Source organism: Amborella trichopoda, chromosome 5 (assembly GCF_054954075.1).
Source record: "Amborella trichopoda isolate Santa Cruz 75 chromosome 5, AtrichopodaSantaCruz75HAP2 v2.0, whole genome shotgun sequence".
Lineage (NCBI taxonomy): Eukaryota > Viridiplantae > Streptophyta > Magnoliopsida > Amborellales > Amborellaceae > Amborella > Amborella trichopoda.
In genome coordinates this window covers 45111895-45125458 of record NC_142340.1, presented here as the reverse complement: position 1 = coordinate 45125458, position 13564 = coordinate 45111895, and the positions used below count along the sequence as shown (strand labels likewise).

Below are 13564 nucleotides of genomic sequence, written 5' to 3'. Positions count from 1 at the left end.
ATTAAACATGTATGGTAGATTGTCGATGACGTGTATGCGCATGTCGACATGAGCCTAAGTGCCGATACGTGTCAACACATGATACCAAACAGATTTCGGAGTGTCCATGTAACGCTGCCCCCCTCTCTCCCTCCCTGCTTCCAAGAATCTGAAGCATCACTATGAAAAATCTTCTTACCCTTCCATAACACAAGCGGAGCCTGTTTATCACCCACACAACCGTTGCAATGTGGGCAATGGACCTTAGAGATGCATCTGATGAGGATAGTCTTGGGCTGTTTTCACCTATCACATTAAGTACTCCGCAACTTTCAATTCAATTTTCTCATTAAATCCAATGTTTTCAATATCAAAATCAGGTATTAAAAAATCATCATCCATGACTTTGTCTCCCCTCTTTTTACTTCCAAAATTTTGTTCTAGATGTAGCAACCATGGAGACGTAAATCAAAAGAAACTTATAGGATTTTTAGAAAGAGATATTGATGGTATGATGAAAGATGAAGAGAGAATTTAGGTGGATCTATACTGGGGGGGGGACTTGTGACAATGAAAAGATCGTGTATGAGAGAGAGAGAGAGAGAGAGAGAGAGAGAGATGGACAATGCAAGGAGAGAAGGGGCCTTTTTGCCTAAGAGTTAGGCCACCTCTTTTATTCCTCATTCATATGAAAAGATCAAAATACCCATTTGTTTTAGCTTTCACATTAATTATGCAAGGGCTTTGAAAGTAAAAGAAAATGTTCCAGTGGTTCTAATATTAAGCTATGTTACTTTCGGGGTTGTTAACTATGAAAAATCCTTAGAACCGTTATATATACAGTTGTTAACTGTAGAAAATCTTATATATATATATTTATATATTTGTGTGTGTGTGTGTGCGCGTGCGTGTGTGTGTGCTAGGGGAAGGGTGATAATACATATATGCAAGATATATTATATAAATATAAAAAGAAAGTGGAAAGTTATAGGGAGAGAAGGAAAGAGAGTAGTGAGCCACCATCTGCTTCTCATTGTCTCTATCTCTATAACACTTGCTACTATATAATAGCTATATATTATAGTACATAATTGAGCTGTACATTATGGTGACATAGAAATACTATAATATTACAGTACCAGTAATATATCATAAATAATATTGTACTATTGTAGTTCTATAGTACTATTAAAGTACTACTGCTATATAATACTATATAATATACGATTCTAATTTCCCATAGTACTATGTAGTTCTATTACTACTATTTTTGTAGTGTGCTATAGTAATATATAGTACACAATTGCAGCAATATATTTTACTAATAAATTCCAGTAAGTTCTTTAGGATATTTTCCCCCGTGGAGGTAACACAATTGCTTGCCTAGTCATTAATATATATTATATTATACAGTACTGTTTATATTATATAGTACTGTATTACAGTGCTAATTGTGTATATGTACCATACTAATATCTATGATACTAATTTTTCGTACATCACTACAATTCAATGTATATTATATAGTACTATAAGTGTAAATAATACACAATATATAATATTGGTAGCTAAGATAATGTTAAATTCCTTTGTTTTTGTCCCAATGTGTTACCTTCCTATTTTTTTGCTGAATGATTCTATTTATCGAGATGCTGTGATACAGATAGTAGCCTATTCTATCAAAATTGTGAAAATATTTCTATTGCTTCATTACATATGATTGGATAGATTTCAAGCAATATATTATTTTCAGTCTGGACGAATCCATCAGGTGTTTCAAAATTTGGCATGATTTACGTATGACCTACTAAATCAGGGAGAAGTTTATATTTTAACTTGTATTCTTTAAGTCTATTTGTCCCTCTGGTTTATTGCTACTGCTAGTTTACCTGGTTTTGTACTCCTAGGTAGTTACATAAAGTGCTCTTGAATTCTTGTGGTCTTTTTGGGTTGGTGCAGTAAGGACATAGCTAATTTTCATAGACCCAAGGCTCTGTGGTACCCCCATGACAATGAAGTAGCTGCCAAGGAGCAGGGAAAGCTCTCTGCCCAAGGACCTATGAAAATTATACTGAAGAGCATGGGAGGAAAGGGGAGTAAGCTGCATGTGGATGCTGCTGAAACTGTAGCCTCTGTCAAAGGCAAGGCATCAAAAAAGCTAGGTTAGTCAGGCCTCCTTTACTTCAGTTCTAATGCATCAAGTATTGCTGGTTAGTATGGTGATTATTTCTGTTGGCTTTCATAATATCATTCGATAAGGCCTTTTTTAATTTGTTACTCTTGTTTATTCTAAAGATTGTAAGCAGTATAGCTTGGCATTATCACAACTTATGCCTTGTTAAATTTATACTTGGACCTCCCCTTATCTGCAGATTTTAAGTCATCTGAAAAGGTTAAAGTGTTCTATTCTGGAAAGGAGCTGGAAGATGATAAATCTCTTGCTCAGCAGAATGTTCGGCCAAATTCTGTGCTCCATCTCGTCCGCACTATGATACATTTATGGCCAAAGGCACAAAGACTCCCAGGAGAAGATAAACCTTTACGTCCTCCTGGGGCTTTTAAGAAGAAGTCAGAGCTTTCCGTGAAAGTTGGCCATGTCTTTTTAATGGAGTATGTTGCCTTCTAAGTAAATATTGTGTTATATCTCTTTATATAGAGCTACAGTGAATCGCTTACATTACATGTGGATGTACGTTCTGCCTCCTAATTTAAATATACTTGGACCACTATGTCTCATATTTGATGGATCGTTTTTTCACGGATGTTTAGTTGATGTTATCTATCAAAAGAAAAATACTGGATGATACCGCTCTTCCCTCTTATCTCTCTCTTTCTACACCCCTCCAAAATGTTTCTTTGTAGTTCCTTCAACTTTTACCTTTCCAGTAATGGTAGTTGACTGTTCTGTGCTTTAAGGTTTAATCTTGTTACTAATGGTTTATTTTGTGAATGTACTATTCCTGGCACTGTATCCATGTTACAGAGGAGAGTTATTATTATATAGTTGTGGGGATTTTTCCAAATAATACCTGAAAAACTGTACTATGTCATTTGAAGTTATGATTTTCTTACTGGATTACTAATCATGGGTAATTGGAGATTGACAATATCTGATGACTTTAAGATGAAAGGTTCTCCTTTTACAGTTTGTTTCAATGTTAACATGCTCAAGAAAAAAAAAACGACAATATGTGATGACTAAAAATTTTCTGATTTTGTCTAATATTCTAGTAACTTTATTTGGTGCTTTACTTAGTAACTCCATGATTTCTTTATCCTTTGGCATTTCAAGAATATAATGATGACTCATGGAATACTTTTTATGAAGCTGATCGAATTACCAGAATGTTAAATTTAGGATATTGATAGATATGCTGAAATTCTATATTAGGGAAAATTCTGTCTATGTGTAATTAGTGTAGTATTAGTATGTTCTTGTATGTGTGAGTTCATTTTTCATTCACTCATTTTTCTAATTTTTTGCGCACCTTTTAGGGATAAGGTATTTTGTATTAATGGTCATTTCTCATGATGGTGGCACCTGATTCCCCATGATTATAGTCCAGTTTGGCATATTTGATGTGCTTTTTATTTATGCTTCCTGCTTTCTGTTTGTGCTTCCCTGAAACATGTCTGAGACACTTGTTTCAATACTCTTTTATTGTGCATACAGGTACTGTGAGGAGAGACCCTTATTATTGGGAAATGTTGGGATGGGTGCACGTTTATGCACTTACTATCAGAAATCATCATCTGGTGACCAAACTGCCACTACGTTACGAAATGGAAATAATGCTCTGGGGAGCGTTCTCGCTCTTGAGCCAATGGATAAGTCCCCTTTTTTGGGAGATATTAAACCTAGTTGCAGCCAGCAATGCCTTGAAACAAATATGTTTCGGGCTCCAGTATTTCCACATAAGTTGTCTTCAACTGACTATTTGTTGGTTCGTTCAGCTAAAGGGAGGCTTTCACTTAGACGCATCGATAGACTGCATGTTGTTGGACAACAGGTTACTGCACTTCTCTATTACTAGCATTTGAGCTTCATACGTCAGGGAATGCCTACTCACACATAGACTTCTTCCTAACAAATATTTATCTTTGGTAGGAGTTGGCTGGCGTTGATGGTCTGGCCAACACTTGAATGAACTTGTTACTTGAACAGCTCTATATGATTTATAGATCTTATGTGTTTTCTTAATTGTTATGAATCAGAGAATTTAGTGTGTAATTGACATTGGTATATTCGGCTGACCTGGTTTGCATTTATTGCATCCACAGGACCGTTGTACATTTGGACTGAGAAATTGCCTAGTTAAGGGGATTTATTTGGCCTGAAAATTTTCAAAACATCTATGGTTCACCTTGGGACCAATTTCAAGCGGAAAAATCAATTTTTAGCTTCGAAACCTATAAATCTGATTGTCCGTCAGATGGACAGTCTGGAGTTAGTTAATCTTGGAGTAGGAAGTGATGTTGAATATCTTTTGAGCTTGAAATCATTTTGTTTAGATTGATCTTTGAGATGAACATAGATTATTAAGGAGTTCTGGGTCAACCAAATCATAGCAGTATGGTGTTTTTGCCGCAGACCAAATGTAATTGCATCCTGGAGGACTACCAATTTTTCTATCAAGCATTAGGCTGTCATAGTTTGCATTGAAGTTTAATGATAGTTTTCTATCCTCCGCCTCTTCTGATATGTCAGGATCTTAACCACTGCTATTAATTTCATACAAGATTTGGAATAATATGATTCACATGCATGACTTTGTACCATGTTCTACTGCCATAATGGTCGACATCCATTGTTGACTTGGATGTCAGTATTCTTTCTAAGTTTCTTTGGTGGAGTATTCAAAGTTTTTTGTTTCTATCTGATTTAGTTAAATGGTGAATATATATATATATATAGGAAAAAGCTCCTGTCAGCCCATGGAATGATGAAACAGTGTAAGCCCAACGTCCAAGATTGAATCTAGACCAATCCATTGATCATGGTTTAATTTGTAATTGAATTTTAATTTTTTTTCTAAAAATCCAAATCACTTAAAATTTGGAGCGTCTATTCTTCAAAAATATTGGAATCTAATAAAAATATCAAAAAAATAATTCGCATAAAATAAATTGACCAAAATACTTTTTAGGGGTATTTTGATCAATTCATTTTATGCGAATTAGTTTTTTAATGCTTTGATTAGGTGCGCCTTGATGGGAAGAGTTGATACTCTAAATTTCATGTTATTTGGATTTATATAAAAAATATTAAAATTATATTACCAAAATACAGTCCTGACCATCATATTGGCCCAGATTCAATCCGGGCCGTTGAGCTCATGCTATTCCATCAGCTCGTGTGCTGACCCTAGCATTTTCCATATATATCTATATATATATATATATATATATATATTATGATGAGTAACAATCATCATAAATCATTTCTTTATGGCCTTTTGCTAGTGCTCTCTTATTTTGATTCTCTAATTTGGTTTTGGCTCATGTTTATGGTTGTCTTGAAGCAATATGCGGCTATTTGATACACTTCTGATATCTTCTCCATGTTCATATGTGGTGTGATTTCCAAAGCATATGCTATTTGATGATATTGTTCATAATAGTGCTTCGGTTTGCGTGTTAGTATTATCACCTGTTTGACGCTCAACATATTATCACCTGAAATGTGTACTAAAAGTTAGTGGCTATGGTTCATTATAATGGATTGATTTTTGTCTGCAAATTCCCAAATAACACTGTGCAGGAACTTCAGTTGAAAGAGTTGTAAAATGGAAGATTTCTTTATTTTCGTTGCATGTTAGTGTGGAGTGATTTCATGCCATTGTATGACTATTTCAGGGTTTAGATAATTGATGGGTTATTGTAGTTAAAATAGTAAGTTTTAAGGTAAAATAAATGTGCCAAGTGTAACATTTTGTGTTGGTAATATTTTTTATGCTTTTTTTTCTTAGTGTTATATGATTCTTGGTTTGAAGTTGATCATGGAGGTTGCGTTTAGGTGTAACATGTGGATGAATAAACGCATAAATGAAAGACATTAAATACTGTAAATTGTTCTGGCTGTCTCTTCTATGACCTATCCCTGAAAATTGAGCGAATTGATAGTTTTGTGGGTTGCAAATCGACCAATTTAGTGGATGGGTCTTATAGGTTTGTGGCCTTTGTCCCCAAGTTCTAAAGAGGTAGACAGATTTAATTCTCCTAATTATTTAAGTTTTTGCAGTAGTTGATTTGAATTTTTTCTAGTGATTTTGTTGCCCAGGAACTACTAAATTGCAGGTTGAGATATTAAGAGGACTTGCCCTTTCAATATTTCAACACGTTGGCAGAGATAGGGGTCTAGTGGATGTTGGATTGGGTAGATTTTCCAAGGCTCGAATACTTCACATGGTTTCTCTTGTACTTGTTGATTAAAATAACACTTAGAAAAATTACGGGATATGCTTTCTGTTTTTCTTTGCACAAATCAGAAATGGCTCCTAGTTGTTTATAAAGAGTCAGTGTCTGTGAATTTCATTGTTTCATGGGGAATTCCCAGCTGTTTGTCCTACCCGAACAAAGAATTTTTCTTGTGACATTTCCCTTTGTTTACTTCCCTGGCCAGTCAACACAATTGGTTGTAAGGCTTTATTGCAGCTACTAGAAGCGTGAGGTTTGTTTCTGTCTTGCTCTGTAAGGACATTTTGTTGAGAAGTACTCTTGATGCTTTACAGGAGCCACACATGGAAGTCATTTCTCCAGGATCAAAAGGTCTCCAATCATATTTAGGAAACAGATTGTTGGTGTATTTGTACCGTGAATTTCGTGCCAATGAGAAGCCTGGGTTTCTCCCCTATGTACGAGCAGATGAACTTTCAGCACAGTTTCCTAATTTATCAGAACCCTTCCTCCGGAAACGGTTGAAGCACTGTGCGGATCTCCAGGTATTTATCCTCGCATGGGACACTGTCATAGGGATGGGTAATTGCCTTTTCATGTTCTAGCATCCATAGCTTGCTCTCTCACATGATGGTGTTTCTTATCACTTTTATGGAGTTTTTCTTTTTATTGTTTGTTAATTCGCTTTTCTTCGTAATTCATCCTGGTACAAGTTTTCATTCCTGTTATTTTACTTTTCATGTTGGTTTCATTGCTAATATTAAATAATTGTATGACAATATAGAGAGGACCAAATGGAGAAACATTGTGGATGATGAGACGTAATTTCCGGATACCTACGGAGGAAGAACTGCGAAGAATGATGACTCCGGAGAATGTAAGATTAGTAATAATGCTTCCATTTTTTTTACAAGCAGGTTTGTGATTAGATATGTTTGCTGGATTTGTTGAAGTGTGCTGTAAATGCTTCAGGAGATGGGCTCATGAGTTCAAGTGCCTTTTATCTTCTGTATGTTCATATTCGGTTCTAATTACCGTTTTACTTCATTTCAACAAGTAGGTGTCATTTCTTTTACTAATCATGAAGAAACAGGTTGACTAGTAGTTACTGCAACTATTGAAACAAACGCGTTGCCGGTTTATCTCTGAAAACAACTTTCTCCTTTTTGGTGCAAGCTTTTCTCATTTTTTAGACTTAAATTGAACACGGTTTTGCTTAGGTTTTTCCTTTCTTTTCCAGTTGAGTGCTTTCACTTGGGAGGTTACTTTGATGGTGATTTATTTATGTGTATAATTTGAACCATTGTTCGCTAAATCGCCCGATCTAACTGCTAACCGCCCAGTTAGATCGGAACCAGCCAGCGGTTGGTTCCGATTTTAGGCGGTTAGGGTGATCAATCGGTATTTTAAAAAAAAAAATCAAAAAAATATATATAAATTCTCAAAAATAAGGAATTTGATTTGTAATGCATTTTTAAATATTCTTTACATTATGGTAAAGATTAAAAATTCTTTTGGTCATTATTACTCACTTTTATGTTTTCACATCTTTTTTAGAAAATTTTAAAAATAGCCCTTGGAAAATATAAAATGGGTTGAAATCCATTTTTTTCATTAATTTTCAACTTCATTTGAATGTGTTTTATTTTTAATCATTCTTTATATGCTTTTCATATTTTAGTGATTTTTTTGTATTTTTTTATTTTTTTCAACACTTTTTTGACCGCTCGGGACTTGCCTGGTTAGAGCGGTTGAATCAGCCGGTTTACCGGTTAGGTCGGTTAAACCGCTTCCAAGCCCATGTCCGGTTAACCGTTCTGGTTCGATTTTGCAAACACTGATTCGAATAGAAGATTTGTTTCATGCTTGTTTTTTTTGATTGATGATGTGGAATTATTTAACAGTGCTGTCGTGGACCCTGGGATCTCCCATTTTGTACAGTTTTAATTTCCTCAGTTCAAGTGGGATCATTTTTGCTCTTTGAGTTGATAATAACTTTTTTCTCCAAAAGAAATACCTTTGTTAAAATTAATACTTCTACTTGGTGAGGCTCAGGAGATGCTGGAGTTGCCTTTGGGCCCATCCTCAAAGTTTGTGACTGGAGGTGTTGGAAAGGTTCCAAAAAAATATGGGCAGTCTAGGCTTAGGGCATGAAAAATGCTCCCCCTCCTCTCCTTCCTTTGGTGGGAGAGAGAGAGAATAGTTTTCTTAAACATGCCCCACATTTTTTGTTTTTATTTTATACTTTATGTACTAGCCTATATGCACAAAAAAAGGAATCAAGGATACAAAAAAGGCAAAAGAAGCTCGTTGGAAATAGCAGGGTCGATCTTCCTAAAGAAATTTCAATCAGTTCTAGTTCCAGAAATTTGTGATTCAGGCTAGGCAATTGAGCCAATACCATTTGGACTAAATTTACTCTCTTTCTGGCTGAGTTTTGGGCTTTGCTTTGTGCTGACTGCTAAGATGGTTTGTCTCTAGTCCAACCTGTTGACTGGCTGGTCTGGCATGGTCTAGACATTGATATCATGAAAATATTGCAGAGTAAGAAGCTCAGATATATACTGTGAATCTGTGGTAATGTTATCACTGGCAGCTTATTAATGTTGATTCCATATTCCATAATTTAAGGTGTCTGCAGTAAAAGTCGTGACAAATTTGGTAGAATAGCATATCTCAGATCTAGGTTATTGTTATTTGTATGTGATACTTGTAGGATGACAAAGTGTTTTATCACTTGAAGAATATAGATTGATCACTTAAGGTTCCTGCTTTTCTTTTAACTCGTAAAAAAAAAGAAAAGAAAAGAAAAGAAAAGAAAAACAACTCCTATCTCTGTGTGCGGCACATTCATCATCTTTCCTTTGCAGGAAATTCTACAAGTACAATGTTCTCATTGTTTTGCACAACTTTACCAAGTTTACAATAGCCTATCAAATAAAACTAAAATTTGTCATCCTTTAGAAGGCTACCTTCTTTCAATGGCATTGTTGTTATGAATAGTTGGGCCTGGATTGAAAGGTTCTGTAACTTTTCTCACTGTCATAGCTGGTCTTCCTTTATTTCTCAACATTGCCGTTTTAATGATCCTTCTACCTGTGTTCCTTATACTTCTTATTTCTGTCATTGATAAGTTTGACTATAGTTGTTTGATAAGTTGCATTTCTTTAGTTATTAGTTACATTCTGCATGGAAAATTTTATAGTGCATATTTCCTTGTCCGTGGTTCATTCTGTCTTACAGCTAAATTGTAACTCATAACTGTCACAATCTTGTATCTCATGCTTTTTGATAGTCATACTTCTTGGTTATTGTTGTACAAATGATACCTTTTTGTGTTGTGTAACGCCCCTTTGCTTTATTTTATTTCCCAAGAAAAATCGCCTTTTTGTAAATTCTCTTTTTTTTTGAGAATGTTCACTATATTTACTTGTTTGTAACTTTCTCCAGGTGTGTGCATATGAAAGCATGCAAGTTGGTCTGTACCGACTTAAACGCCTGGGTATTAGCAAACTCACACACCCTAATGGCCTCTCTTCGGCTATGAACCAACTTCCTGACGAAGCCATTGCTCTGGCTGCTGCTTCACATATAGAGAGGGAACTGCAAGTTACTTCATGGAATTTAAGCAGCAATTTCGTTTCATGTACAATGCAGGTAAGGTGGAGACTGCATTGCTTGCTATTGTCCTATGGTTAAGCATTATGAGACGTGGTTCTATAGTTCTCTCTTTGTTCTCTTTTTTTTCCTGAAAGGTTGGTCCTATAGTTAAATTTTTTGAGCACATATATGTTCATTGTGTAAAACTTTACCAACTCTTGTCATGAATCGTGAACCTATTAGCATAATTGCAGAACATAATTCATGTGACCCCAAATAGTTTGGATAGGGCATAGATGATGGTGATGATGATGATGATGATGAAGATGATATGTTCATTGTGTTTAATGATTTGGAAAATTTAATCAACTCCTGGCAAATAGGTTGTCTTTTGGGGTCTTTGTGTCCCAGAAATATTTGGTCCATGTGATCTAACTTTAGCTAAGAAAGGAACCTACTGAATGTATGTGTGATCCATCTGAGCTTACTTCTCTTATGTGTTGTCCATAATGAACACTCTAAAAATATGATAGTTTTATGGAACTAATATACAATAATAATGAGGCATGCTTGGTCTAACTGCTGAATGGGGTTTGATTAGTTTTGCCTGATTATTGTTGTTGTTGCTGCTGCTGCTGTTGTTGTTGTTGTTGTTGTTATTACTATTAGTATTGCTACTACTAGCTGTAGAATGCGCATTGCACATTTGAACCTTTGGCTTTTTTCATATGTAAAAAGGATACAGTGTTAAAAACTGATTGTCGATAAAAGAGATTCATGTTCATTTTGTTTTTTTCAAAGCAGTGTTACCTAGACACTTGTCCTAGGGGTTGGTGTCACATGTCGACACGCATAGACCCGAATTTGATATAGTAGCCATATGTATGTTATTTTTTTAAAATCTTAGTATGTATCTGCACTTTATATTATAGTGTTGCCTATTTTTTAACAAAAGCCACTGTAAATTGTTGGTGTTAGACTGTTCTCTTTTATCTCATAAGGCCACCATATCAAGTCCCAAGGATTACATTAGTGCCTTTCTGAAAAGCCTTTTAAGTCAAATCCCTAAAACATCACTCATCATATGTGTGCCCTTTTTTTTTTTCTTTTTTAAGTTTTAAAGCACAAGCAACATCAAGATTGAACCCTTGATGCATTGTGGATAAATGGTAAGATCCACTGTCAAGCAAAGCCAAAATAGATGCACATTAGTGGTAAATAGTTAATTTGAATTAATAGTTATTTGTTCGAGAAAAAACATCATCAGTATCATCATCCAAGCCTTATCTCAATTATTTGGGGTATGCTGTATGAATCATGTTCCTCCATTCAAGGGTCATACCCTCAATAAGACCAAAAGTTTCCATATCCTTTCTCACTACTTTTATCCATGTCCTTTTGGGCCTTCTTCTTTTCCTTTTTAGAGCCTACCACTTGAACCAAATCACAACTTCTAATCGGCGTTGTATTAGATCTACATTGCACATGGCTAGCCCATGTAAGTCTACTATCCCTCATCTTATCGCCTATTGAAGCCACACCTAAGTTATCTCTTATGTATTTATTTTGAATTCTATTCTTTCTTGTTTTTGCACTCATCCATCTCAATACTTAATAAAATAATGCCTTAATGGAAATGACTAACTTAATAAAAATTGGCTTAATGGAAACTTTTAAAGAATCATTTTAAAAATATAATGTAGAAACAATTACCTTTTTTGCCTTTCATACATAAAATAAATTTATAGTTTGAAGTTCGATATTTAGTATATTAATTTTATCTATTGTACATATAGTATGTGTGTGTGTGTGTGTGTTTTTGTGTAGACGTGTCGGGGCTGTCTTGGGTTTCTAGGCTCAAGTACTAGACTCTCAAGACACGTACTAGACATGATACCCGTGTCTGTATCCATGTACCTGTAACACTTATTCAAACTCCTGCATTGTATTAAAAATGCAACAAAGGTTTTTCATAAACTCTCTTAGCATGTGCTCTCCATGTACACTGAAGAAGTAGAAACACGTGAAACAGGGTTGGAAACCGCCCTGGAGATCACCCCCTGAAAGAAAATGGAGTTGGAGTACTGGACTATCCCTTCTTCCTGCTGTACTTTAATTCAAATTCCAGCAAAATGTGGCTAAATTAGCCTTACATAACATTTTATTTTTTTCTCTCGTAAAACCCTACGCAATTTGTAATACCAGCTATTAGGTTTAAACCCCATCTTTTTAGTCTATTAGTTTGTATTACCAGCTATTGGATAAACAAACGACAAAAGTCGTAAAATGATTCTACGACTTAGTGATTCCTAAAAAGACGAAATCAGTACTGCTTATTACAAATAAGCCTCCTGATTAGCTCCCTTTACTAGGATAGGCCAAAGAATTTTTGGGACTCATTTATGGGCCACTTTCTTCCTCTTCTACTGCTTTTTCTCTTTCTAATCTCATCAGCTACTGCTCCTACATCAAGCTCCATTTGGGATGCTCGCCATTTGCCCTAAATGCCATTTGCCCTAAATGTTGAGTTCTCCAAAACAATGGAGCAGGGTTAAGGGGAGAAAACCCTTTATAAAACAAAGCACAGGCTCGCTGAGATTTGTGGGGTTGGGGGAAGGGCAAATGACTTTTCACGTATCTCTCTCTCTCTCTTCACTACGCTGAGTTCCTAGCATTGTGAGTCTCTGTTTATATTAAAGTGGGGCTCTCTCTTTCTTTATTTTTCTCTCTCTTTAATCTCTGTTTATAAAAAGGAGTCTCTCTCTGGTAAGGGCTCATTGTCGTTGTGACTTACAAAATGGCCGTGGACAACAACATAGGAGTTTCAGGATTGGGAGAGGATTTTTTAATCTGAATTTGATTGCCAGAAAACCACTGCATCCCCTGAAAATCGAAGGTATCTATCACTCATTGACTCTTGGAAGGAATGATTAGATCCGATTGTTTCTTATTCTACACTATGCACTTAACAAAACCAACACTAATGAAGAAATTGGATTTTGGATGAGTTGGGTTCGAGTTATGATGATCCTTGTTTGAGTCTGGTTATGGGGGTTGGAATGTTCTCAGCTATGGCTTGATGAGAAGCCTTGGATATTGATCGTTTAATGGAAATCACTGGCAGATTCATGGAATCATTTGGAGGAAAGTGGTGCAAATTCAGTTTGCCTATTGAGGCCTGAAGATGGTTTGGGTTGAAGCTTTAACCCAACGGAAATTGGACCAGATTAAGCAGTGTTCCAAATAATAGTGGATTAGATTCAGGCTTTGTAATTGTTAAGAGAGGAAAAAAAAGGTCTGAGTTCTGTCACCTGTGGGTCAGAGTGCAGGACAATTGGAGAAATGCACCGGCATCTGCAATTGAGAATGTTTCAAGAAATGGGGTGGCGAGAGGAAAGGCCATGGTGGAATTATCCATTAATATTCCTTAAAGATTTCAGTTTCTAGGTTAGTCCATTGGTGTATCTCTGTAACTGGTGCTGTCATGGGGTTCATGGGAAAGGAGAGAGAGGATAGGGGGTTTCAGGGAGAGGGAGAGAATGGTGAAGGAGTTTCATGAAAGTCAAAGGCTGTATTTGATTCTTTAAAG

The 13564-nt window shown here is 35.7% G+C and overlaps 1 protein-coding gene across 3 annotated transcripts in view; it reads left to right on the top strand.

Annotated features, from left to right (window-relative positions):
- The window catches only part of HAF01 (HAC13 protein (HAC13)), a 66771-nt gene that overhangs the window by 35348 nt on the left and 17859 nt on the right, over positions 1 to 13564 (top strand). For all 3 annotated transcript variants that reach the window (XR_016056445.1, XM_011624214.3, XM_020665824.2), the window contains 6 exons: positions 1939 to 2141; positions 2352 to 2589; positions 3653 to 3989; positions 6711 to 6920; positions 7160 to 7252; positions 9826 to 10032. Coding sequence is in view for 2 of the 3 variants with exons in the window: in XM_011624214.3 (XP_011622516.1) it covers positions 1939 to 2141; positions 2352 to 2589; positions 3653 to 3989; positions 6711 to 6920; positions 7160 to 7252; positions 9826 to 10032 (1288 nt within the window). In the remaining variant the exon portion in view is untranslated. The remainder of the gene's footprint in view (positions 1 to 1938; positions 2142 to 2351; positions 2590 to 3652; positions 3990 to 6710; positions 6921 to 7159; positions 7253 to 9825; positions 10033 to 13564) is intronic.